The sequence below is a fragment of the Mustela nivalis genome, assembly GCF_964662115.1.
Source record: "Mustela nivalis genome assembly, chromosome: 9".
NCBI lineage: Eukaryota > Metazoa > Chordata > Mammalia > Carnivora > Mustelidae > Mustela > Mustela nivalis.
The window spans coordinates 94,099,126-94,125,944 of NC_139028.1; the positions used below are offsets into that span (position 1 = coordinate 94,099,126).

At 38.6% G+C, this 26,819-nt stretch overlaps 1 protein-coding gene across 4 annotated transcripts in view; it reads left to right on the plus strand.

Annotated features, from left to right (window-relative positions):
* IFTAP (intraflagellar transport associated protein) overlaps positions 1-26,819 on the plus strand; it is a 67,079-nt gene that overhangs the window by 10,458 nt on the left and 29,802 nt on the right. For all 4 annotated transcript variants that reach the window (XM_082748977.1, XM_082748978.1, XM_082748979.1 and 1 more), the window contains one exon: positions 8,798-8,953. In XM_082748977.1, the coding sequence (XP_082605103.1) occupies positions 8,821-8,953 (133 nt within the window). In that variant the 5' untranslated portion in view covers positions 8,798-8,820. The remainder of the gene's footprint in view (positions 1-8,797; positions 8,954-26,819) is intronic.

Below are 26,819 nucleotides of genomic sequence, written 5' to 3' on the forward strand. Positions count from 1 at the left end.
GATTTACAATGTTGTACTAGGAAAAAAATTCACTTCAAAAATTTTTATTTTTAGAGAAGGAGGTATTTTATGTTTCTTAGTTACTCTCTTTGGATATAGAAGCCATGTTGGTGTATGTATGTTATGTTGTATATATTGAGGTAAAATTACAAATAAAATGGTGAGATTAATTGGAATCTGGGAAAGCACTGTATGACCTCTGAAAGCTCATTTATTATTCCAGCCATAGGAATTTAGAATAAAAAATAGTTGAGAAATGCATCCTTAAAATCCTGTTTCTTTTAAGAGAATGTCAAATGAAAAGGTCGATTTTATTAGCAAGATCTGGCATTTCGAAACACTTAGAAATTAATTTCTGCAAGCAGACTTGATTTAGTTGGGTTTGTCTACACCTGCTCCTGACTAGCTGTGTGGATTTTGCTTTAAAGCAAGCTTTCTGGTGTTTTAGAAGTGTTGTGCAGTATGCAGGTGGTTGACAGGCTCAGGAAGCTGGCTAGAAGGGGATAACTTTAACAGTGTTTGCCTTTATGTTAAAGTTGTTCTGCAGTAGAGAAGACATAAGCATTAATGAGATATTAATGGCCCACATTAATGGGGCATCCCATGCGAAGATGGGATTACAACTGAGCTAAAAAATCTCTTACAATTGAAATACTAATGAGTGATTATAGAGCTCTGAAGTTGACCCAGAAACTACTGCGTCTACTGGATTCACAGCTTTGTTAGGATCCTTGAGGAAAAAATGTTCAGTGCAAGACTTAACTGTTATCATTCATAACTCACTGATGTAGTTGATTGCATTTCTGAAGATAGGAGATCAGTTTTGAATGTGGTTGAAAGACATGTATTGAACATTTTTCTTGATAAATGTGCTAGTCTAGAATTAATGTACTTGTAGGAGGTTTATTAGGGGGTGAAGACAGGGTATTTACTTGTGATCATCCATAACTTGAACTTTTTCAACAAATGGGATAAACAAAAGTGATAGTGAAAAAGAAGTCTGATTTCCAAAATAGTAGATTTTCTGAAATTTGTCTTATGGGTATATCCTTCAGATACCATATCCACTGGCAATCTGCTTTTTATAAAACAATAGGGATTGAGTGGGAAGAGGAAGTTTGAATGCTTAACAGTTTGCATTTTTCTTTGTTTAATGGAATTAATAACTGTGTAATTGAAAACAGTCTAATACTCAGTTGACCTGCCTCGGTGAGTCAATGCAGACATTTATGGATTGGCTTAAACAGCTTGAAGGAAGAGTATATTTTGGGGAAATAAAATTGATTTTATACAATCTGCTGATGAACAGCAAGGCTTAATGAATGATAGCCTCAAGAAATCTCATTATGGTAGCTTGGATGGATGAGCTGGAAAGGCAAGCAAATTTTTCAAGAGAAAAGTTCCTGCTTAAACATGTTATTTTATAGATTACTGTTACTCCCATCCCCCCAGAACTTTCTGCAGGGGGGAAGACAATCAACATGCATGAGTTCCAACATTCTTGGTAAACTTTTAGTGATGATTTTCTTAAGTCTTTTTTGCCTTCATTGACTTAGCCTTCTTCTGCTGCTCCTCTGCCCCCCACCCACCTGTAAACTTTTAACTTCAAAATAATTACAGATCACAGGATAGACTCACGTAAAGTTGCCAAAAAAAAAAAAAAAAAATGCGTAGGGACGTTTTATGCACCCTTGCTCCAGCCTTCTTCAGTGTTAACATCTTGTATATCTGTAGTATAGCATAAAAATCATTAAACTGATATTGGTACAAAACACAAACATATTCAGACTTCACCAGTTATATATACACTAATGTGTGTGTGTGTGGTTAAACTATATCATATGTGTAGCCTTGTATAACCACCACCACAGTCAAGATACTCAGCTGTATCACCACTACCCCATTCATGTTACCCTATTTATATCTGTATCCATCCACTCCCCCATCCCTAATCCAGCAACCATTAGTCTCTCTCTGTCTTGATAATTATGTTGTTTCATGAATGTCACATGAATGGAATCATACAGTATGTATGTAGCCTTTCAAGATTGGCTTTTTTCACTAAGCACAATTTCTTTGAGGTTCATCCAAGTTGTTGTGCAAGTAATAGTTTGTTCTTTTTTGTTGGTGAGTAGTATTCTGTGGTACGGATGCACCATGTTTGCTTGACTATTCACCCATTAAAGAACTTTTGGGTAGTTTTCTGGGTTTGCCTTATGAGTAAAGCTGCTATGAACATTCATATACAAGTTCTTGCACGGGAGTAAGTCTTTATTTCTCTGGGATAAATACCAAGGAGTGGAATTGTTAGCTTGTAGGGTATGTCCATTTTTAGTTTTGAAAGGAACTGCCAAATTATTGTCCAGAGTGGCTGAATCCCCACAATTTTTCTGATGATTTTTCTCATCCATTTTGAGGAGTGTGTAGTAATAGCTCATTGTGGTTTTAACTTGTATTTCTTTAATGGCTAATGATACTATCTTTTCATTAGATTATTTGTCATTTATATATCTTCTTTGGTAAAATGTTAATGTCTCTAGTTTTTTTAATTTGGATTTTTCTTGAATATTGGGTTTTGAGAGTTCTTTAAATATTTTATTTGTTAGTCCTGTATTGTATTTGTAATTTATAAACATTTTCTTCTAGTCTGTGATTTTTCTTTTCCTCTTCTTCACAAGATCTCATAAAGATCTTAAAGAGATCTTCTTAACAAGATCTTTCGTAGAACAAAGTTTTGAATTTTGATGGGGTATAATCTATCACTTTTTTTCTTATAGAGAATGCTTTGAGTGTCAAGTCTAAGAACTCTTTGCCTAGTCCTATGTCCTAAAGATTGTCTGTATTTTTTTGTGCTTCTTTTATAAAATCCACTATTTTACCTTGAGATGTTTTTATTATTCTTACTCCTATTACAGCCTTCATTTAAAAATACTTTCACTCAATTTCATATTGCTCTAATGTAAAACTAATCATGACATGAACACATTAGAGCAATTCCATACATTAGAGCAATTCCATATTGCTCTAATGTAAAACTAATCACGACATGGGTCATCAGAGTCATTCCTGTTCCAAAAATGGAGTCCTGTATAGGATGCATAGGTTATAATCCTCTTTAGGATAAGGAACAAGATCTGTTTCTATCAAGGCAGCTTTTGCGGGATCTGTATTCATGGCAAGCATGTATTTAGTCCACATTTTTTTTTTTTTAATTGGATAAAGTTTTTAGAATGGGTGTCTGCTTTTTCTCTTTTCCTCACGGTGAGATTTGTCAAGGAAAAAAATGTACCTGAAAATGCCTACTACTAAGACCTTTGCTTGGATGGCAGTACTGCTTCTGCCTTCATAAGCTCTGTAGTCAATAGTAATCTCCAAGCTTTTCCCAACTCCAAGTATTTCCTTTAAAATTTACTGCAGAAGTGTACTTAGAGCAAGCGTTTTTTTGTTGTTTTTTTTTCAGAGGAGGGAAGGAGAGAGAGGAGAGAGAGAGAGAGGAAGTGGCTGGGGACAGAGGGAGGAGAGGGAGAATCTTAAGCAGGGCTCAGTCTTACAACCTTGGGATCATGACCTGAGCCAAAATCAAGAGTTGGACACTTAATGGACTGAGCCACGCAGGTGCCCTGGGGAAGTCTTTTTATAGAGGTCAAGGGGCACCTGGGTGGCTCAGTTGGTTGAGTGTCTGCCTTTGGCTCAGGTCATGATTGCAGGGTCCTGGGATGAGTCCCACATTGGGCTCTCTGCTCAGTGGGGAGCCTGCTTCTCCTCCTCCCTCTGCCTATCACTTCTCTTCCTGGTGCTATCTGTCTCTCTCTGTCAAATTAAAAAAATAAAATAAAATAAAATCTATATAGAGGTCTAGATGCTTATGGCATCAACATTTTAGTGATAGTGAAGAATTCTGTGCCTTTAAGTGTTAGGAAAGGGTCATTGGGAAAAGTTTATAACTTAAAGTACAGCATATTCTTTGATGCTAGAATGGCAGTTTTTATCTCATGCTGATAAAACACAGTAGAAGAGTTACTGTGCCCGTACATGCACACACGCGTGCACGCGCGCGCACATATTCTTTCCCTTTCTTTTCCTCAGGGTGTTTTGCATGTTACTGGGTACAGAGTGTTTTTGGAGGCCTGGGTATACCCATCTGGGTGAGATTGCTGCCTTTTCCTTAATTTCCTGCTGACTTTATTTATGCCTTGAAATTCATCATCAGAAGCATGCTATTACTACTTTTGATATGAGAACCACATTACTGTTTCTCATCAATAGTCATTTCTTGACAAAAACCCTACCCAAAGTGTTTTTCTCAGATTTATTCTCTATCACTGGATTAGATGGCCTTCAGGTTTCTCTCAGCCCTGAGAATCAGTGACAATTTCAGTCATTGGATTTCTTTCTCTCTTTTTAATACGATCTAAAAGACATGAAAAATATTAAAGGATGTAAAATCGGTGTCGTTCAGTCAAGGAAGAGGAAATCAGTTCATACTGGGTCTCTTCTATCCCATAAATAAATCTGTACACTTGCTATGTAATTTGGTCTTTTTGAGATTTGCCCATTTTCTGAAATATAAAAGGAGACCCATCCTGTGAAGTACCAAGGTTGTTGGTTTCATTTCCGTAGGCAAGGTGAATTCTTTTGATAATATTCCATCTTACAGTTCAGCACACCAGGAGATTCTTATTGAGCAGAACTATGAAAATTTGAGAAAGTGGATTTTGACAGCCTCTGCACAACTCTTTAAAAATCTGTTATTTATTATTTTAGAATATCAGCAGTAAACCTTGCAGTTTAAAAAAGACAACCCTATTTTTACCAACACACAGCTCTCTGTGCTGTTAAAAAACAGGTTACACACTTTGAGAGGAGACTAGTTCGTGGCGACTTGTTTCCAAAGATTTAACCACTCTTGCTTCTGAAAGTTGCATTTTCTTTAGGTGGGTTGCATTAAGCAGAGATCCGAAGATAAACATCAAAGATGCGTTAAATCAATGGTGAGAATTCCACATGCCATATTTTCATAATGATGTCCTTTCAGAGAGCACAGAACACAAACTAATTTGGGAGGTTGTTAGTTTCTTTATTCAGTGATAGGAACAGGACTCCAGGAAGATTAATGTGATTTTTCTCTCCATTTCTCAGTGACTGGAGAGGAAGAGAACCAAACCTGTGGTCTTCCTGTGAAATTTACTAGTCCAAGTAGAGCAAAACATCCTCCCTGTGTCTCCTCCTAATGGCTGTGATTGTAAAAGTGTTATGTGTGATTTACTGGTCATTATTTCTACACATTTACTTATCTTCACAATATGTTCTGGGCCTTTCATGAAGAGCTCTAAGCCTTAAAACATAAAAATCAAACCAAAACAAAGAACCCTACTACGGGAAAGTGTGTCTCCCTTTTTTTTCTTTTAGAAATAATACTTCACGATAACACAAACATACATGAATGGCAACTGAAAAAACATTACTTCCTTCTACAAAACCACTGGGATTTGCATAAACCACTTTGGCTGTCTGGTAAATGATTATCTGCTCTGTCAGTCCTTGGGGACTTTCAACATTGGGTTATATGTATTTTTATAGATAAGGAAAGTTATGAATTTGCAGGTGGGTATTTGTTAAACTCTTCAAATAATGACCGTTTAGGAAACTGGATTTTCCAAAAGTCTTTAAAAAGTCAATAAAAACATTTCTTCTCCTGTATTGTGATAACCACATGAATAAAATTAAAGGTCTTGAAGGAGTTTGAATGCGCGCTGTGCATAGCTTGTAATTGTTTCCCTTTGGTAAAACTGAGATGCGTTAAGGCTAAAAACCTCAAAATATACCACTTTGAGAATTGGAAAGGAAGTTTGAAAGAATTTCTATTATCACTTTTAAAGCATCCACAAGGAGACATTTACAGCGATATAAAACACAACCTGGCTGCTTCTGTTTGGTATTTGCTTGATGAAGGAGATTACCCAAGATGGTTTGAGGGAGAGATTGATGTCATTCAGAGTTGGAATTTTGCTGGGGTCCAGTTCTGGAAAAGCAGATTGACATTAACATTCCTGTAATTAAATACATATCCTACTGACAGGGAAATAACAGTCGCCTTCAAATTTATTTATTATTTTTTATCTAATAACTGTAGCATAATTTATTAAACTTTGGCTTGTCAAAGCCTGGCTGTGTTACAGGTAAATTTGCATAAACCCTAAGTGATGCTTTTTCCTATATTTAATTTTCAGGTACAAATAGTTTGAGATCGTTTCTTTGGTTTTGAGTTCATCTACAGCTCTGTAGAAAATTTTCATTTTATTTTATTTTATTTATTTTATTATTATTATTATTTAAACATTTATGTACTTGACAGACAGAGATCACAAGTAGCAGAGAGGCAGGCAGCGAGAGAAGGGGAGGGAAGCAGACTCTCCGCTGAACAGAGAGCCCAATGCAGGGCTCGATCCCAGGACTCTGGGGTCATGACCTGAGCAGAAGGCAGAGGCTGTAACCCACTGAGCCACCCAGGTGCCCCTATTATTTCCATCTTATTTTGGGGGGTTCTGCAACACCATATTTTTATCTAGAGGTGTAAACCATGAGTGCTTATCTTATTTATCTTCAGGTGACATTGGTGCCCTCAGAGGCAGAGGGGTCACAGTCAAAGCAGGTCAAGGGCAGAGTATAATACTAAGTCTGATCTGTTACCATCATGATCATGGTGGCCGGCAGTTCTGAAGGGCCTTGTGTGCCCATTTGATCCTCAGAGCGATCCTGTGAGGGGTGTGTGGAGTCACAGTTGCTTATTTAAAACCCTTATGGTCAGATGTGTTTCAGAATTCAGAATTTTTTGGAGTTTATAAAGGTAATCAGGGATAATACCACATATGACACAAAATCTACAGTGGGGTCTGGGAAAGCACCTCAAAAACAAGCTCGTTAAGATTTCTTCAGGGAAATGTATGAGCAGTCACCCTGAGTAGAAGAAATAAAAGCCGTAAATACTTTCATGTTAATTCGAATCAGGTCTTGCCCCCAGATGATGTTAGATGTCATCTTATGAGAACACTTTTGTGTCTTTCTGAACTTTTGGTAAATACCAAATAAAATGAGTAACAAATAACAAAGTTTTCTCCTGTTTTAGAGAAACGGAAGAAGCTTGGCCCTTTCTCCTCCTGCTGTACACTGTTGGAGAACCCCCTCCTTTTTATTATCCCCCGCGAATTACACTGACTGTGTAGGCAGTAAAGACTCTTCTGCTTTCTGTAGATAGTAAATTTCTCAAAGCTATGCAAGAATGATATTTCATACCGAATGAATGGAATTTAACAAGATGAAATATCACAAGGAAAAACTAAGTTCGAACTGCAAGGATGGAAGCATTGTGTCTCAGCTGACAGGCATTTAGCAGTGTGTTAAATGAACTGACAGTGCGAGCAGGCTACCGGCAACGTGGGTGCGCGTCGGCGACACCGTGCAGTGTTTGGAATGTGAGAGTTAGTCCAGTTTCACGGGATCCAGACCATGTCTGGGATCTTGGCTTCATTTTTGGATGGCATTTTTTATTTTTTAAGATTTTATTTATTTATTTGAGAGAGAGTGAGAGAGAGCAGGAGAAGGGGAGAAGGTCAGAGGGAGAGGCAGATTCCCTGTGGAGCTGGGAGTGCCATGTGGATCCTGGGACTCTGGGATCATGACCTGAGCCAAAGGCAGTTGCTTAACCAACTGAGTCACCCAGGTGCCCCAAGAATTGTATATTTTGAAGGGAGATGCAGACAGTATGAAATCTTTTCCAGGTAGATTGAGCAGGAGGGGGGAAACTCTTGAAGTTATGTCATGTTAGGCATAGGTGAAATAATTGGGCGACTTTAGTTGAATGTTTTGCCAGCTTCTAGCAGTATTTGACTACTGTACCTGCTTAAATGAGTAATTTTAGCTTCATATTGATTGATTGCCAGCTGTATGCCCCATCCTAAGCTGTTAACATTTGGAGTACAAAAATGAAAAGACGGGGGCCCTGCCTTTCATGGGATTTGTGTCTAATTGGACACAGAAATGTACACAGCTATTTCTAATACAATGTACGTCGGAGTCCAGAAGCAGCCCAGAGAAATTATGATCAGCTCTCTGGGGTGATGGGAGATGGAAGGCTAAGAGAGAAACCAAATTCTGAGCTGGGTTTTGAAAAAGAAATTTAAGTGAGTGAAATAAAATTGAGGAGGGACAGCATAGGCTTGTTCAAATATTTGGAAAGCTGTCCTGTAGAAGAAGGATTGAAATTATTCAGTATGATCTCAGGGGCTCAGGGACCAGTTGGGGAAATGTACAGGGAGAGAGTTTAAAAGAGGTCTTTAATAGAGCTGTCCAAAGGTTTCTTTGGAATGTTCAGAGTTCCGAGTCGCTGGGTGTGTTAAAGCACAGACAAGTCAATTGTTTGGCCGCAACAGTACAATAGTACATGGTAGGGCCAGAGTGTCACGTAACAGATAGAATGAAAAACATCGTAAAGTGTGTAAGGGCATGCGTTCTAAGGATCCGGCTCTAGAACCCATTACTTCTACCTACTGGCTCTGTGACCTGAGCTCAGATTGTTACAAAGTTAACATTATCATGCTCAGAACAGCCCTTCATACATAGTAAATGCTAAATAAGTAGCTTATGAATATAAGCTATTATTGTTGTCATTGGATGCGTGGTTGACATACTTTGAAATCCATCTCACCTTGAAAGACTGAATTTCTGCAGGTTTCTACAGCATTTTCAAGGAGGCTGGTCCTGCACAACTCTCTAGTTCGTGTTTTTCTTTGTCTCCTAGGTAAAGTGGCCTTGTGAGAAGGAATGCCTGCCCAAATATCAGATTTGGAGATCATGGATGAAGATCAGTTAATTGAAGAAGTCTTGGATAAGTTTGTAAATTGCCATGAACAAACATACGAAGAATTCCTGAGCACTTTTACTCATCTTTCAAAAGGTAAAATGGAGAAGTAGACTTTCTACAGCAGTAGAGATAGATTTTATTATAATCTTATGTCTTTGCTGCCTTTTCAAAAAGACTGTGCAGTAAGCATCCATTCCTTTCTTTTAATCAGGTGTTTGAGACAGATGGATATAAATACCAACATTTTTATACAACCAAGAGTTGTATTATGGAGTCAGAGCCATTGCATTTGAAAATCAACAGGGACCTGAGAAATAATTTTGTGTAATTCCTTTATTTTTGAAGAAATGTAACTGCAAAGAGTGGAGGTTTTTTAAAGTGTATTTAAAACTTTTAAGACATACAGCATAGTATAGGCTATGGAGTTACACTGTATCCATTTGGATCCTGGTGTTGCCACTTTCTGGGCACGTGACCTTGGCGGAGGGGTTTGAGTTGGGGTTGGGGTAAAAACAGTACCTTAAAGGATGAAGGTTAATTGAGGTAATTTCAAGTCAAACTCTGAGCCTAGTGGCAAGCGTGTAAATACTTAATGAATGCTAGGTATTGTGTTCTTGTCATCGTTATGATGATGATGCTAGGGTTTCTAGAGAATGGAAACAATCCTTTAGATCGGAAGTGATAAATTGAAGCCTAAAGGCCATACCCATATTGCCTGTTTCATTATGTCTTGTTTTTTTTTTTTTTTATTGAGCTAACATTTAAAGGATGGGAAATTTTACATAAAAATATTAACTTGCTTTGTGTATTTCCAATTAAGAGAGGAGACCTGTTATCTCTTATTTCCCTGATGGCAATAGCAGCTAGAGTTCGGGAGCCCTTGCTGTGTGAGCTCCCCGTTTGTCACACCCTCTGGCTCTCACACAAGGTAAAAATGCGTGAGTGTGCCTCACCTGCTTCATTCACCCAAGTGGTGCCTGTAGGCGTTTGAGTTTGTCCTATTCGTTTTGGTTTCACTTCAGCCCGCCTGCTGCTGACCTGCTCTCATTCTGGTCCTTTGTGGGTCATCAATCCACATCTGTGAGGCAGTAGGTTCCCCCCTTGCTGCACTGTGGACTCAGCGGAGGGTATTGTAGAGCGCGGTGATTTTGGGGCCCCCTCAGAGTCTTAACGGGTGCCCAGAAACCTGCACTTTGTAAAAATTCCCCCTGGGGATTCTAATGTGTACCTGACTGAGAACAGGGAGTTTCAGAATCTCCCGAGGTGATGACATTTGTCAGGATACTTGACTTCATGATTTTAAACCATTTATCATGTGTCCTTAACAAATGTGTAAGAAAGGTTTTTACAGTGAAGAAAAGGAAAAGTGATTGTACCTTTCTTTCTTTCTTTCTTTTTTTTTTTAAGATTTTATTTATTTATTTGTCAGAAAGAGAGCACAAGCAGGGGGAGTGGCAGGGAGAGGCAGAGGGAGAAGCAGGCTCCCCATGGAGCAAGGAGCCCGATGCAGGACTCTATCCCAAGACCCTGGGGTCATCACCCAAGCCGAAGGCAGATGCTCAACCAACTGAGCCACCAAGGCGTCCAGAGTCTACCTTGCTTCTTTTGCAAGATAGTTGTGATGAAGTTTTAGAATGTAGGTGAGGTGCAGTGGGGTGAAGTCTGGAGCCGATGACCAAGAAAGAATTCTTCAGACATCTTTGGGGCAAAATGATGGTTTATTAAAGCACGGGGACAGGACCCACAGGCAGAAAGAGCTGCTGCCCCGGGGTTGTGAGGCGTGACAGGTTATATATGATGGAGAACTTTTCATATGCTAAAGAGGACCTACAGAATACTGGAGGCCATTAGGCCTTGTCATTGTCCAGGTCCTTTTCCCCTTCTTAACAAGGTATTAACATTAACATAGTTGGGAGACTCCTAAAGAATGTCACACTTGACCCACCCAGGGGTTGGGGGAGGAGTAGGGTGTCAGCTTTTGCTTTGCCCTCTGCCAGCCTTCTGTTCCCTCATCCGCTGGAATATCCATATTTGTTTTGTTTACAATTTTAAACTGCGGACTGTGTTTTTGTTTGCACTTAATGGAAAAATTAGGTAATATCTAGTTTACTTTGGGGTTGTGAATGATCTCCTCTGACAGGATATGTGGATCCAACTACTCTTGATTCATGGCCAAATCATCTTTTGGTCTGTGACCTTGGGTTTGGGAAGATGTTTGCCTTCCCCGAGCCTAAGGATTTTGTTCCATGCTCTCTGTACCTAACAGCGCAGCGTGAATGGTTGGGGTAGGGTCCTGGAAACAAGTAACACTAGCAGGATTAATACATTCTGAATGACAGTGGCATTTTGATAATCCAAATTATTTTTGGAAATTAGTTGTAAAACTGACTTTATTTTCATACTCTGAAACAGTAAGAACTTCTTGCAAGCACGTGGATATTTTAAAGAGGTTATAATGTTTTTGTTTTGAGGCCAAGAGGTGTATATTCTGTTTTCAGATTTCTGTTAGGTCATTGCATGCTGAGAAAGAAACTGTTGCAGATATGGTGACTTCATTGCAAGTTCAGTTTTGGGCTCCAAACTGAGCTGAAATAAATGATGACACAAGTCACATAAACTGCATCTCCAAGCGCACTTTTTTTTTTCTCCTTTCAAAATATCCCTAGGCGCCAGTTCACATTATAAACTAATGACCTGAAAAAATTCTTCTTAAAGCACAAAGAATCGTGAGTGCAAAAATGTGTCTTCAATCAGTAAGCGTCCTTGTCCCCCCTGAAACATTTAAGTACCTTCTGAAAAACCAAACAGCCCTTAGGGACAGCCTGAGCATCAAGTGACATCCCGCAGAATTGATCGAAGTGATTGTGATTCTGTTTTAAGGAAGACAGGAAAGCTGTTTCTTCAGACTTTGCCCCTTCTTTCCAGCCCTTCGTCTGTCTTCGTGTGCTCAGTTTTGCTAATGTGTAGAATCTTCTCCCTGTGAAAGTGGTTACCAATACACTATCATGTACATTTCTTTAGAGTTTGGTTTCTCAAGTCTATTACGATTTCCCCTGACTGACTGTTCTATTTATTTTTATAATAGTTATATGCCAGAATGCTTATAGGATTCATTTTCTTTCCAAGAGTGTTAAAAGGGTCAGTAATCCTATTAAAAATATTTCCCTGGAAAAAATTTAACTATAGCCTGGTTGTAAGAAACTCACATCATTGCTTCAGACTGTTGGAAAAATCACTGGAAACTGTAAATATTGTAGCAAAATCTTTGCTCCAGTATGTTGATGTTGATCACGTTTGGCAGGGTATTTTTTTTTTAAAGCAATTCTGTTTTTTTTAGATCATGGTACATACTTGATAATAAATACAATCTTCTATCAAAATGTTTAAAGAGACATATTAATTATTTATTTTAAACAAACAGTTATAATTGAATTCTCAGTATTGTCATCAGTTCAAGAGAGTAAGACCAAGTTGCAAGATTTGTATTAGAAAGTCAGTGTGCAGGGGCGCCTGGGTGGCTCAGTGGTTAAGCCGCTGCCTTCAGCTCAGGTCATGATCCAGGGGTCCTGGGATCGAGCCCCACATCGGGCTCTCTGTTCAGCAGGGAGCCTGCTTCCTCCTCTCTCTCTCTGCCTGCCTCTCTGCCTGCTTGTGATCTTTCTCTGTCAAATAAATAAATAAAATCTTAAAAAAAAAAAAAAAAAGAAAGTCAGTGTGCAGAATTTGGTTTTATTCATTATTGGTGAAGATGTTATTATGTTGTTGATATTATTGTGGGTAAAGATAAGAGGCTAAGTTTCAATCTTTGGCATCTCAGTTTCTTTGTGAATGTGATTAATTTACAGGTTAAATTTTTTTTTTTAATTTATTTATTTGTCAGAAAGAGAGAGAGAGAGCACAAGCGGGGAGAAGGGATAAAGGCAGAGCGAGAAGCAGGCTTCTCACTGAGCAAGGAGCCCTCTGAGGGGCTTAATCCCAAGACTCTGGGATCATGACCTGAGCTGAATGAAGGCAGAGACTTAACTAACTGAGCCACCCAGACATCCCTAATTTACAGGTCTTTCTAAACTCTACATGTAGGGGCACCTGGGTGGTTCAGTGGGTTAAAGCCTCTGCCTTCGGCTCAGGTCATGATCTCAGGGTCCTGGGATCGAGCCCCGCATCAGGCTCTCTGCTCAGCAGGGAGCCTGCTTCCCCCTCTCTCTCTGCTTGCCTCTCTGCCTACTTGTGATCTCTGTCTGTCAAATAAATAAATAAAATCTTAAAAAAGGTGATTTAAACTATCCATCTACAGGAAAAACACTCCTTTCCCTCCTTTGTCTGACATATTTCTGTCATTTACCTAAGTTATAAAAACACAGATTGTGAAAACGTATTTGATTTTCTGTTAATGCCTTTATTCACTTACTCATTAATCTGTGTCTCCTAATGGTCTATGTTATTGTTTTAGGTGATGAGGATCCAAAAATAAGATATAGGTTATGTTTTCAAGCTCATAATCTAGGAGGGAAGATGAATAAGTAGACAAAAAGTTACATGAGTGTATGATAAGTACCAGAATGGTGGAAAATACAGAATTTTGTGAGAGCTCATAAGAGGGACATACAGCACTGACTTGGGCGGGGAAGACAGTATAATCTACCCATTGAAGAGGATGCCCATAGTGAGTCTGCAGTAACTGCTGAACCAAAAATTGCCTTGGGTCCTAAGACATAAGTAAAATAGAATGCAGGAAGTTTTGGCAGATAAGAGCCAAATTGAAAGATGTTCAAAATGCCTCCATTGTTGATTGTCCTTTAGATCATGTTTCCATTTGTTTTAGTACTAATATATATATTCTTTAAATAATATATGGTGGAGGTGGAGATGGAGCCTTGTTTTAGTAAGGGTGAGGGTTATTTCTAACTTTCTTTCACACCAAGATTACCGCACAATCGGATTTGGGAGCCATCTGCTCCCAGTTTTTAGAGTGCTAGTTACTACTCATATTGTGGTCACACAGAAATTATATATTTAAGAAGCCAGTGACTTAGAAATGGACATTCAATTGTTTCAAGTCCATTTGTTACATATAGTAGAAACCTTGGGGGGAGGGTTATAGTAGTTATACCCAGATCTTAACATCTTTCTCTCTCTGTCTCTCTGTTCTCTCTCAGACACACATAGTGTCATTGTTCTGATTTTGTTCTTCAGGCTGCATGATTAATTTCCATTAAAGTTACCCACTTTGCCAACTGTTTAACTTAAAATAGTTTGGAAATTGAAATGAATCTACTGTGATTTTTATGACTGTTAACTAATTCTTTGTTTTTCATTCTCTCCTTTTAATCTTAGAACACATAGGACCCTTCCCCAGTGATTCTACCAGTTTCTATATTACCACATAACAGCTCTCTATGCACTGCTGTATTTATCTACTCTAACCTGTTTTCCTATGTCTAGATCAAAGATTTTGTTTCTGATTTTGATGTGTGATTTCATTTCTAGTTCTCTTGATGCTCTTCTCATTTCACTTGCAATACTTTGTGATTTTAGTGTCTTATTATTCTTTCAATGCGTCTTTGAAAAAAAAAACCCATTGACTCAACCTCCCTCTTCCTTCATATTTGTTAAATTCCTCCTGAGGGTAGGACATTCAGGCCAAATGGCCAATGCCTGTGGATTTATAAACTGGTGGTGGTCCGGCCTTTGATTATTCCAAACTCTTAGGGTTTCAAAACCTCTAAATAGGATTCAGTTTATCTTAGATTTTAGTAATCTTACGTAATCATAAGAGAGTATAATCCATATATATATATATTTTTTACTTATTCACATTTAGTTCTATAAGGAGCTATGCCAATGCTCTGTCACCATTGCAAATTTCAGGAAGGTATAGTTACCGTATGATGTGATCACTAGGTCCCATTGTCTAGTACGGACCACTAGCCCATGTGGCAGGCAGTTGAGTACTTGAAGTGTGGCTAGTGCTGCTCACTGAGTTTTAAATTTCACTTAATTTTAATTGTTTTAAGCTTAAATAAAAATATTGCTTCTCAGTTCAGTTATTGGAAAGCTTTTAAATGTTTTTGGGACAACTTAGATGTGTGAATCAATTTTTTCAAATGTAAATTTTGTGAGATACATGGTAGTTCCTCCCCACCCCCCATCTGTGGTTTCATTTTGTATGGTTTTAGTTACCTGTGGTCAACCAGGCTTTGGAAGCAGATGGTCTTCCTTCTGAATTCTCATCAGAAGGTCCTAGTAGCCCAACACTCCATCACATTGCTGCCTCGTTCATATCACTCCATCTCTTCCAATAGGCATTTTATCATCTCACATCATCACAAGAAGAAAAAGGGTAAATATGGTATAATAAGATATTTTAGAGAGACCACAGTCACATAACTTCTATTATAGTATGTTGTTGTAATTATTCTACTCTATTGTTGTTAATCTCTTACTGTATCTAATTTATAAATCAAACTTTATCATAGGTATATATGTACTTGAAACAACCAGTATAGATAGGGTTTGGTACTATATGCAGTTTCAGGCTTCCACTGAAAGTATTGGAACAAATTCCTCAAGAAAGAGGGGTTGACTACTACAAATACAGATCAAATATTTCTGATGAGAAATTCACATCTGAATTGAGAAACACTATAAATGCAAAATATACACAGGGGTGTGAAGTCTTAGTATGAGAACAGAATGTAAAATACCTCAATAACATTTTTATTTATTTTTTTAATTAATTTTTTTTTTAAGATTTTATTTATCCATCTGACAGAGAAATCACAAGTAGGCAGAGAGGCAGGCAGAGAGAGGGGGAAGCAGGTTCCCTGCCAAGCAGAGAGCCTGATGCGGGGCTTGATCCCAGGATCCCGAGATCATGACCTGAGCCGAAGGCAGAGGCTTAACCCACTGAGCCACCCAGGTGCCCCTCAATAACATTTTTATTTTAACTACATTTGAAATGACAATATTTTGGAAAATTGGCTTAAATAAAATACATTATGAATATTAACTTCACTTTCAAAACTTTTGAAAATGTGGTTGCTTGAAAATTTAAAACCACACCTGTGGCTTATGTTCTATTTCTACTGGGCAGATCTGCTAGAGACCAGCGTGGTTCTTAAAGTTGGCTGAGTATCAAAAAGACTTTTACAATGTCAAACTTGTATAAGCCTAAAGATTTCAAAAAAAGAAGAAGAAGAAAAAAGAAAGACTAAAGATTTCTAGACACTATCCTGGGCTTATTAAATGAGAAGCTCTATAGTGAGGGGTCTAGGAATTTTTACATTCATAAGGCTCTTAACTAGTAATTTGGCTACTAGTAACTAGTAATTTGGCTAGTTTTGAGACTACAGTTCTGGCAGTGCAGTCCCCCACACAGAGAAGCAGATATTGCAAGTGATTTTGCAAAGGAGGGGAGAAACATTGGAGTTAGGGAGCCCTGCAAGGACCCTGAACAGAAATACAGCTTTAGGGATATGGACCGGGAGAGGGGGACAAGGAAAGCAGGGAAGGGTAATGAGACCCGGAGGGCACTTGGCAACAAGAGTCACAGAGGACAAGGGAGAAGAAAGAGTCTAAGAGCAGTCAGAGGTGTCCTGCCTGGGAGAGGCCAAGCCCGCAGAGGCAGAGGGACCTGTTCAAAGGTCCATGTTTCTCGTTTTCAGGAGGCTTTTGTTTCTTTTTTTATTGGGCGTCACTTCTGTCAAGAGCTTAGAATCCTGAGCTGGGATTTGCTTCACTCCTCTGGACTGATAAGTTTTGAGTTGTCAGTTCAGGCAAAGGAATATCGCTCCGCATACTTGACAACCTCTAGAAAATGTAATTAAAAATGAAAGTGGTGACAGCACATAAAACAACACATTTCCGAAGCTGACATATCATTTTGGTCCCCAAAGCTGTTTTGAATGGGAACGCTAGAAAAACACATCTTTAAAGTTCCATAGGGGTACAGAGAGTCCTTTCCCTGTCTGAAGGATGCATTTAAGGTAGGCTGTTGAAAAATACCACAGAGGAAAAAAATAGCGAAAGCAGCTGGCCCTCTTACCAATCTCAGAGCAGGAAAGAAATTTCAGTGGAGCATAAAAAACAGCTTTCTCTCACTCGTAAAAGAACACACCAAAACAAAAAAATAATCCTTGCTGTGTAGCCTTTTGCGGTTGTTTTCAGTCGGTATTAGACAAAGACCAGCGGGCTTAACATTGTTTTGATACCCTTGCAACTGGCAGATCGCCGGCTAGAGGAAGCTGGAGCGAACGGCCCGCTTTCTGCTTCCAGGTGGCACGCACGCCTCAGTTTCTGGGCAGTTGTTATCAGGCACTTTAATTCCCTACTGAATATTGAGTGGTGTTTTCAGTTCACAGGCCATTTGCAGTCTTTCTGTTTTTCCTTTTTATAAAAAAATTTTCCGTTAGTCACACTGAGGGGGGAAAAAAAAGGCTGCTTGGGAGGCACGTTTGGAAATGGGAGTTGAACAGCGAAGCCCGAAGCCCACGGTGGAAACAGCCCAGCAAATAGCAGCCACCATCCTTCGACTGAAGACATAGGCCACTGGGATGTTAACCTCAAGGGAAAGTTGTAGGAGACATCCTAGGAGGACTTGCTAATGAAAGCAACCAGGTGATTAAAAAACCCACTAATTAGTCTGGCATCTTGGCATCTCAAGGGAGAGAATAAGGAAGCCCCATCGAAGCTTTTCATTGACTCTTTTTTTTTTTTTTTGTATTGCTAGAAAGAGTGGGGAAAAAAAAGAACATGGTTTTATATTGATATAAATCAAACTTATATAAGACTAAAGCTTTCCAAAAAAAAAAAAAAAAGAAAAGAAAAGAAAGAAAGACTAAAGATTTCTAGACACTATCCTGGGCTTATTAAATGAGAGGCTCTATAGTGAGGGGTCCAGGAATTTTTACATTTATAAGGCTCTTAACTAGTAATTTGGCTCCACTAGTTTTGAGACTACAGTTCTGGTAATGCAGTCCCCCACACAGAGAAGCAGACAGTGCAAGTGATTTTGCAAAGGAGGGGAGAAACATTGGAGTTAGATAGCCCTGCAAGGACCCTGAACAGAAATATAGTTTATATTGGTTTTATATCAGTAGCCATATGTATGTGACGACTTCATCAAAATAGAGTACCAAAATCCACCTAGAAGGCTGAAGGAGGAAAAAGTGTGGAACGAAGTGAAATCATTACTAGCAGAGCCAAGCCTGGTGGGAGAAACAGCCCCAGCAGCACTACCCTACTCTTTCTCTCTGGGGGAACATCTGTAAACTGTAATTAAGCAATTTTCATTTTTTTCTCTATTCCTTTTGTCATCACTAAATCAGTACATTTAGGGAACAAATTGACAAATTAGGAAACAGAAAACCACTGGTTCGTGATAGAAGGAAATTTCTCCCCTCAAATTACGATGCATTTTGAGCTGATTAAGCTATTTTGTTTCAGATATATTAGCGTAAATGTTCAGCTGTGGTTGTTACGATTCATATTCTATCCATGAATATTTGGCCCATAGATAATCGTTTGTTTTCTGTGCCTGCTATAGTTCAGGTGTAATTGCATAAAGGAGAGAAAATATGTTTAAGTATTTACAACATTTTGAATTATAAGCTTTAAATTTATTTTTGGCAGTGTTTTTAACGCATAGTATTTTGTTGCAATAAATTTATTTCTCAGTGAAATAAAATATTATGAGCTTTTTAATTTGGTTGGCCTATAAATAAAGAATAATTTTCTTTGATTCTCTGTATATGTTTTCAACATGTATATATTATATATATTGTGTGTGTGGATATAGATGAGAGAAGTAAATTTTCTTAGGCAAATGGAATCTTTTAAAAAAGATTTTATTTATTTGTTTGTTAGAGTGAGAGAGAGAGCACAGGCAGGTGGAGTGGCAGGCAGAGGCAGAGGGAGAAGCAGGTTCCCCGCGGAGCAAGGAGCCTGATGCAGGACTTGATCCCAGGACCCTGGGACCATGACCTGAACTGAAGGCAGCCGCTTAACCGACTGAGCCACCCAAGTGTCCCAGGCAAATGGAATCTTGAACTTCTACAAAAGACAAGCAGAAAACTGCTAGTGGCCAAAGAAATTTTAAAGATGGTCACCGTCAGCCTTTAAGAGGCTGATGAAAACAATATTGAGTGAGTGCACAGTTGTTTTGTATGCATTGGTCTTTAACTTGAGACTTTATTTTTATTATTCATTGTTAAATGTACTGTTACGCTTGAAAAGAAAGAGTAAATTGTGTAGCTTGGAACTGAGGTGATTTTAAGACTGTATCCTTTGATTCAGTTGAATGGGTCTGTATTCAAATGTGTGTGGCTTTCAAATCTGGAATCTCTCAGCCGTAGACCAATAATATTTTCTTTGAAATGGTCAGCTAAACCCAAAGGGATACAAACAGGAAACTTTATTGCAGCCAAACTCACATCTTCTTTGTATGACAATCAAACCACAGTCTGTCTAGTTTGAGATTGTTAGTGTCTTTTTTCTTCCCCCTCCTACTTGGATTCCCTCCAGATGAGAAAGGTTTAAGTGGCACCAGTTAACTCGTTCTCCTTGAAGCCCACTGCTTCTTTAACACAGAGAAGAATCATACCATTTTCACGTGTTTTTTGAGCTTAGCCTGACTTTGCCTTAGGTTTTATAGTGTATGGATTGCTGATTAGAAAAAAGGGATTGTGGATCAAGTGCCACATTTTCCTCCTCTCCATCAATTATGCTTTGTGTGACTTGTAGCCAGTCATCTAATTTCTGAGTATTAGGCTTAGTCCCCAATTAAAGCGTCACTGCAGTTCTTCTTGCAAATGTTGAAATCATTTCCGTATTGACTGTGTTCCTGCTGTATTTTAGGCATTGAGCTAAAATCTGGGAATATAAGATGAACGAGACAGAGTCCCTAATCTGATACGTCATTTTTATTTATTTCTGTGTGCTCTGCGTTTCAAATGCTCCAGATGTGTGAAGGCACACTGGCAGTCAAGCACACTCTAGTTAGAGGTCAATTGGTAAGCTAATACTAACCACTCTTTACATAGTGCTGAAAAAACAATATGCAGAATATTGCCTTTGGTCTGGGGGACTCAGTTTTAGATTAGAATAAACCCTCTGTATGAGTTTAAAAAAGAGAAATCAGAATGATTAGAACAGTAGATTTTTCAGACTGTTTTTTCTCCTTTTTTGACTTCAAGCTTTTTTTTTTTTTTTTTAAATGAGGGACACCCTGAAGTGCACTGGAAAAAAAAAAAAAATGAGGGAATGTGAGAGACATGTACAGTTTAAGTGTGTTCTTGCATTGCCCCAATGCTTTATACTAATAAATGGGTCCTGGATTATTGCAAATTTGGGCAGTTTGAAAACTCCTAAAAAGCATTTATTTGTAAAAGGGTAGAAAAACCTCGCAGTCCCTGACTTTCTCCAACCTGTGTGCATAAAAAAGGTTGTCTTAAGTTGATGTATCACTGTGTAGGCAGGCAGAAGGAGGGTATGATCTCAGCGTGAAGGAAGATTTTTTTGGTTGATGGGATTTGGTTTTATGAAGAGTTTAGTGTACTGCCCTTTTATTTCTCATTTTATTGCGAGCAGGGCCAGTGTTATGGAAAGGGTTCTCTTTGAGCTCAGGATTCAGAAGACCTGGTCCAGGCACTTATTAATTCTTTGACACTGCAGGCCTGCCGCTTATTCTCTCTGAATCTGTAAATGAGGGATAATTCTGCCTGCTCAGTATGTCTCATATGGTTGTGAGGTGAAGCCGATGAAATATACATGAAGGTACTTGGTAGGTTTTAAAAAGATGTACTCCGGTGTGGTTTTTATTTGTGGAGGCTATTTATGATTTAAAAGGGAAACATCAAGGTTAAATAGTAAAAAAAAAATCTTGAATCTACAATATAAAGAAGGTAAAAGTATTGTTTACCGTGTTAGCTGTCCACACCCTTGGTGGAGTCAAAACGAACTCTGTATGGTATATATTGTGTAGTATCTATGTATAGAGTCTCTCATATAGTGTAAGACTGCACAGTTCAGGGAATAATCCTACACTGGCCTCTGGTGGATAGACTAAATAGTATGTCTACACAGAACCTTGAAGCAAAGGTATTTATATACTTTGACAAAGATATCAGATACTACATCTTTTTTTTTTAATTGAAGTATAATTGACACACAATGTTACATAGTTTCAGTTGTACAACATAGTGATTCAGCAACTCTGTGCATTGTAATGTGCTCACCACATGTGTAGCTATGTCACCATACAACAATATTAAAATTCCATTGGCTCTACTCCCCGTGCTGTCCCTTTCATCCCTGTGAACTTCTTCATTCTATAATGAGAAGCCTGTACCTTCCTCTCTTTTTAATTCTCAATTTTTGCATTCTACTCCAAGAAACCTTTCCTTGGGAGTCTTACCTCAAGTATCATTTAATAAGCTTATTAAAATGTGGATTCTTGGGGAATCAGTCCCCAAATTTTAGTTCAACAGTGCTAGTGTATGGATGGACCAGGAGCCTTGACTTCTAGACCAACTTTCAGAAATATGTTCTGAATGAGATCAAGGAGAGGAAGGGGGAAATGTTTGTGTTCCATAAAATTCTCTGCTTTTGTATGTACTGCATTTTCCCAGGAATAAGGTCCACAGCTTTCATGAAGAAATCATCTACATGCCCTGCCCAGGGAGTAAGAACTATTATTTTACTTTCACCATAATTTTCTTTTGTTTAATGTCATGTCACCATTTTATATTATTTAAAAAGGAACTTTGACAGTAGACAAAGAATGATGGGTTAGAGGAATAATTTTACTGTGATCTTGCTGATCTCTGATAGGGAGAACAGGGTATACTTGCTTACAGAATTTTAAGGTGAGCTTTGGATTAGCGTATATTCTGTTCCAAGTCTGAAGGATTGTAGAGCATGTGTGAACGGGCCAGAGTTATTCCATCACAGCGAAAATCTGGCTACTTGTGTTATTGCTGGAAGAACTATGTTCTTTATGAGCATTTTGCCATTGGCAAGTGCACAGGCAACAGTGTAGGGAGACCACATAGGCATGAAGGTATGTTGTCACCTGTACTTCTAGGAAGTGTTCCTCCAGTAATTTCAGTGCTTTTTGTACCTTTTTTGCTGTGTATTTTATAAATGAAGGTACTTTTAAAACTTATTGAGATGTAAAATTTTATGATTAGATAACTAGGATTTAAAAGAGGGACATCAAAGTTGAATATTAAAAGAATCTTGTGTCTACAATATAAAGAAATGTAAATGTGAGATATTATGTATGTATATGTATTCTTTTCTTAGTATTTCTAGGAACAACTTTTTAAGAAGGAAGGAGATGCTTGTAGGTATTCTCCCTAGATTGGAAGAGACTTGGTTAGATAAAGTGCTTTTCACCTCTACCGATAAGTTTATTTTTTTGTTCATGGTAGGAAAGTAAGAAAATAAAAAGGCATGAACACACACACCCTCACACACAAACAAAAAATACACTTTTTTTTATAGCAGTAACATTTTTAGCTGCTGCATGGCCCCTCAGAATAAAGATGACATTCCCAACTCTCCTTGCAGCTGGGTATAACTGCCCAAGTTTGTGCCAATAAGAAGGGAGGGGAACTGATATGTGTAACTTCTGGGGTGATATCTTCAAGAAACATGGCCTAGGCTCCTTTAATCTTTTTCTCCCAGCCGGAAATAGACAACTGTGGGAGTGATCCTTAGACACAGAGATGGAAGCCATGTGCCAAGGATGGCACAGCATCCTGCCAGCCTGTGTGCTTGGACCATCTCATGGAACACAGCCTGCCCACTTGCCCTAAACTATTACCTGAGAGAGAAATGAAATTCCTGTTTGAGCTGCTCTGTTTTGGTGCCTCCTTGATAGAAGAGCTTAAACTATGCCTTTGCTAATGACAGAAGGGAACAGAGGTACACACTTTCTCCTCTTTATCCTCTTGCATAGAGCAAGAGTGGGTCGTGCACCATTGTGTACCATGTTGGAGAAGGGTGGTGCCCTAGGGATGGCAGAAAGGAAGAAGTAGCCCGGGTTCTAGAATAATTCTGGGAAGCAGAATAACCATGTTATTATGGACTCTCTGCATCTTTGTATTAATGCATGAGAGAGAAATAAACTTCTATTTCATTTAAGCCATGCTTATTTGAGGTGTCTGTTTCATACAACTAAAGCGGTATCCAGTTAACTAATTAATAAAACTGTGATCCTGTATCTTAAAGATAAACCATGGGTGTATACTTCCTTGCTGAATTATTCTATTAGTTTGTGTATAGATGCACTTATTAGCTATGAACATGTGACTTAGAGACAACCAGGATTTTGAATCCGAGCTCCGCTGTTTCCTAATGAGGTGGTCTTGGGAAAGTTTTTAGAATCTCTGAGTTTCAGTGTTATCATCTGTAAAATGGGTATAATAACCTCTACTTCACAGATGTGTTATTAGGATTAAATAATCATATATACAAAAACCACACATATATTTTTATATTTATTTATATTAACAGTACCTAAATTATAGTAAGTCTCAACCTAATATTTTCATTCATTTATATATTCAGCAAATTTATTATAATTATTGTATAAAAGTGATATCATACTATGCATACTTTTTGTTCCTTGCTTTTTCACATAATGTATTATGAACTTCCCAATTAATAAATATGATAATTTAATAGAATTGTTAGACTGCATAGTATTCAATTGTGTGGATATGCTATAATTTATTTCGCCCTTCTCTTTTTTGTTGGACATTTAGTTATCCAATTTTTGGCTATTACAGATGATGTTGCATTGTCTGTCCTCATTCATTTAGTAAATGTTTATTGAACACCTACTGTGTGCCAAGTAATGCTCACATAAGTGACCAAAAGAGACAAAGGTCATTACCCTTCAGGGAATTTGAATCCTAGCAGGAGGAGAGAGCAACGAACAGTAAACATAATAAGTAAGAAAAATATTTATGTTAGAAGATAGTAACTGTTCTGGTAAAGACAAAAAAATATACTGAGCAGGATCTGAGGGTCATGAGTGCTGGTGGGGAGGTATAGGGTTGCATTTTTATGTAGAATGATGCTGTTGGGCCTCTTTGGGAAGGTAAAATGTGAGTGAAGATTGGAAGAAGCTGATGAAGGAAAGCCCGTAGATTCTTGAAGGAAAGGCATTTGAGGCCAAGGGAACAACCAGAGTGGAGGCCTGTTCACAGCAGCGCTGGGCCTGGTTGAGGAGCAGGGAAGAGGTCATTGTGGCCTGAGTGGCAGGAACAAGGGTGAGAGGGGGGAGCTGAGGTCAGAGGGTATGGAGGGCAGCTGAGGCGTGGACATGGCTAGCGTCGTAGATTCCTAGTAATGCTTTTGGCCTTATTTATTTATTTTTTCAGTAGCTACATCTTTGTATGCTTTTTTTTTTTCTTTGTACCCTTCTTATTTATGGCCTTTGGATACATTTTTTACACATGGAAATTCAAAGATATGCAAAAATTTGAGGCCTTGATTAAGTAAAAAATTTCAAGGGAAAATATTAGACATTTTTGGCTTTGTAGTGAAATCTTTGCCCACATACTTAATTATTTCTTTTGGATAAATTCTTAGACATGGAAATGCTGGCTGAAAGATATGCAAAATGTTGTGCCTTTGAGTGAGTACAGATTTTAAGAGAATAAATTATATGTTTCTCATAGACAAAGGCCATGTCTTATAACTTTATTTCCTTTTTTTTTTAAAGATTTTATTTATTTATTAAAAAGATTTTATTTATTTATTTAACAGAGAGAGAGATCACAAGTAGGCAGAGCAGCAGGCAGAAAGAAGGGGAATCCATGCTCCCTGTTGAGCAGAGAGCCCAGTGCAGGGCTCTGAGATCATGACCTGAGTGGAGCTGACCATCTTATAACTTTCTTAACTCTTCCTTGAATCTTCCAGCTCAGTTCACACAGTGAACTCTCTGGTGGCAAGGTTGAGCATCACTCTATGTTCGGTCTTAAATGTTATATGCCCTTTGGAGTGGAGAATGAATATTTTCCTTTTCAGGAACTGTGAGTAATTTCCTGACCAAGAGGTCCCTGCTTTCCTTAGGCTTACTGGGAAGAGGTAGACAATGAACAATAAGAAAGGTTTCAGGTGACTTCAGATAAATAATAGAGTGGCCTCATTGTAAGGCTGTGACCATGTGAAGAGAGATGATGATAAGAGTTTCAGCTTCACTGAGTATGTGCATTCTTCCCATTGTCTGGGTGTGGAGGGAGGCTGGAACTCTGTCTTTTGTTTCGGCTTCATCCTGTAGTGGCACAGCACAGAACTGGGTTAGCAGTAGTGGTCCTTGATCAAACTCAGCCTCAGAATCAAGGGGGTACAAGATGTGGAAAGCCCCCAATTGTCCATTCACTGGTGAATGGAAAAAACAGAATGGCATCTCTCCACACAGTAGATAAAAAAGAGCAAAGTACTGATATATGCTACCACGGGTAAAGCTCAAAGATGTGTGCTCGGTGAAAAAGTCGGGCTCAAAGACCACATATTGTATGATTACATTTATATGGAAGGTCTAGAAAAGGCAGATCTATAGCTATAAAAAGTAGATTAGTGGTATGGTTTGCCTGCAGTTAGATGTGGGAACAGGGGGTGACTATAGATGCGCCCCAGAGACCTTTTTGGGGTGAAGGACGTGACCTAAAGATTTAATTGTGGTGATGGTTGCACAACTCTGTGTTGATTAAAAATCATTGAATTGTACATTTAAAATAAGTGAATTTAATAAATTATACGTCATTAATGGAGAAGTAGAGCTACTCTTCATGGATACTTAGATGTTTGTTGTAAGTTTTTCACTAGGTGAGTCTATGGCCTTGTGACTCTGGATTTGGCTCAAGAATGAGGAGAGACCTATTTGTCTGTCCTCATATTTCCGACTAAGAAAATGAAGTGTATGTGCATAGACTTGGAAGTTTTAAGTAGGTATGGATTGTGATAGAAAAAGAAAGGAACTTCTTGGATGTAACAAGATCCTACCTTGTGTAGACAGTGTCAGCAGCAGCGGTCACCCTGTTAAGGATTCTGGGAGCTAAGGAAAGCTTTGTTCAAATGTGCCCTATCTGCTGCTACCGCGGGCCACCTCACTTCCGTGGCTGAATCCACTGGGAAGGTGAGCTTATCTTGTGGGATGACATGTGTAGATTCTTTTGCACCAGAGTGTAATCCCTTTCACAGGTTGCAAGCTGCTGTATTATCTACTTCCATCTTCACAGAGATTGTTAAAAAAAAAAAAAAAAGAAGTTACTTAGGGTGTGCCAAATTAGAATAGTACAGATTCCAGTGGGAAGATAAGGTGAATATTCTGAGTTATCTACAGGGAGGAGGAAATATAACCACTTGGAGATAATGTCTTCATTTCTGTCTCACAGATGAAAAAAGAACTCACAAAGGGAGTTCTTTCTTAAATCCTTTGCTCAGGGTCCCTTTAATTCTTACCTGGATTACTACCTTGACTTTCTATTGCTCACTCCAGTGTCTGGTCTACAATGCTCCCTTCTACTCATTTCCTCTCCTTAGAGCATAGCTCTAATTGTGACTCTCCAAGGCCTAAATACACTGCAGAGTTCTTGTCAGGCCCTCCAAATGTCAGCCCTTCCATGTGTCACAGCACATGTGCTCCCTTCTTCCTAGAATACTTTGTGACTCTTCCCCAGGGGCTTTGCTTTCCCATTTTGGGGGCTTTGTTCATGCCATTTTCCCTCTGTGGGATAACCTCAGCAGTGCTTGCCTGTTGAAATTTGTTGCGGTCTCTCAAAGCCCAACTCAGATGCTCCATGCCTATGTGAAGCCTCTTGTGATTTTCCCAAACCTGTTGTGATTTTGCCATTCTCTGACCTTGGACTCCCTTCCATTGTCTTCCATGGTTGTATTCTCTTCTCGTGGTTGACATACTTGGGTTAACTTCTTGGTGTGTAAACTC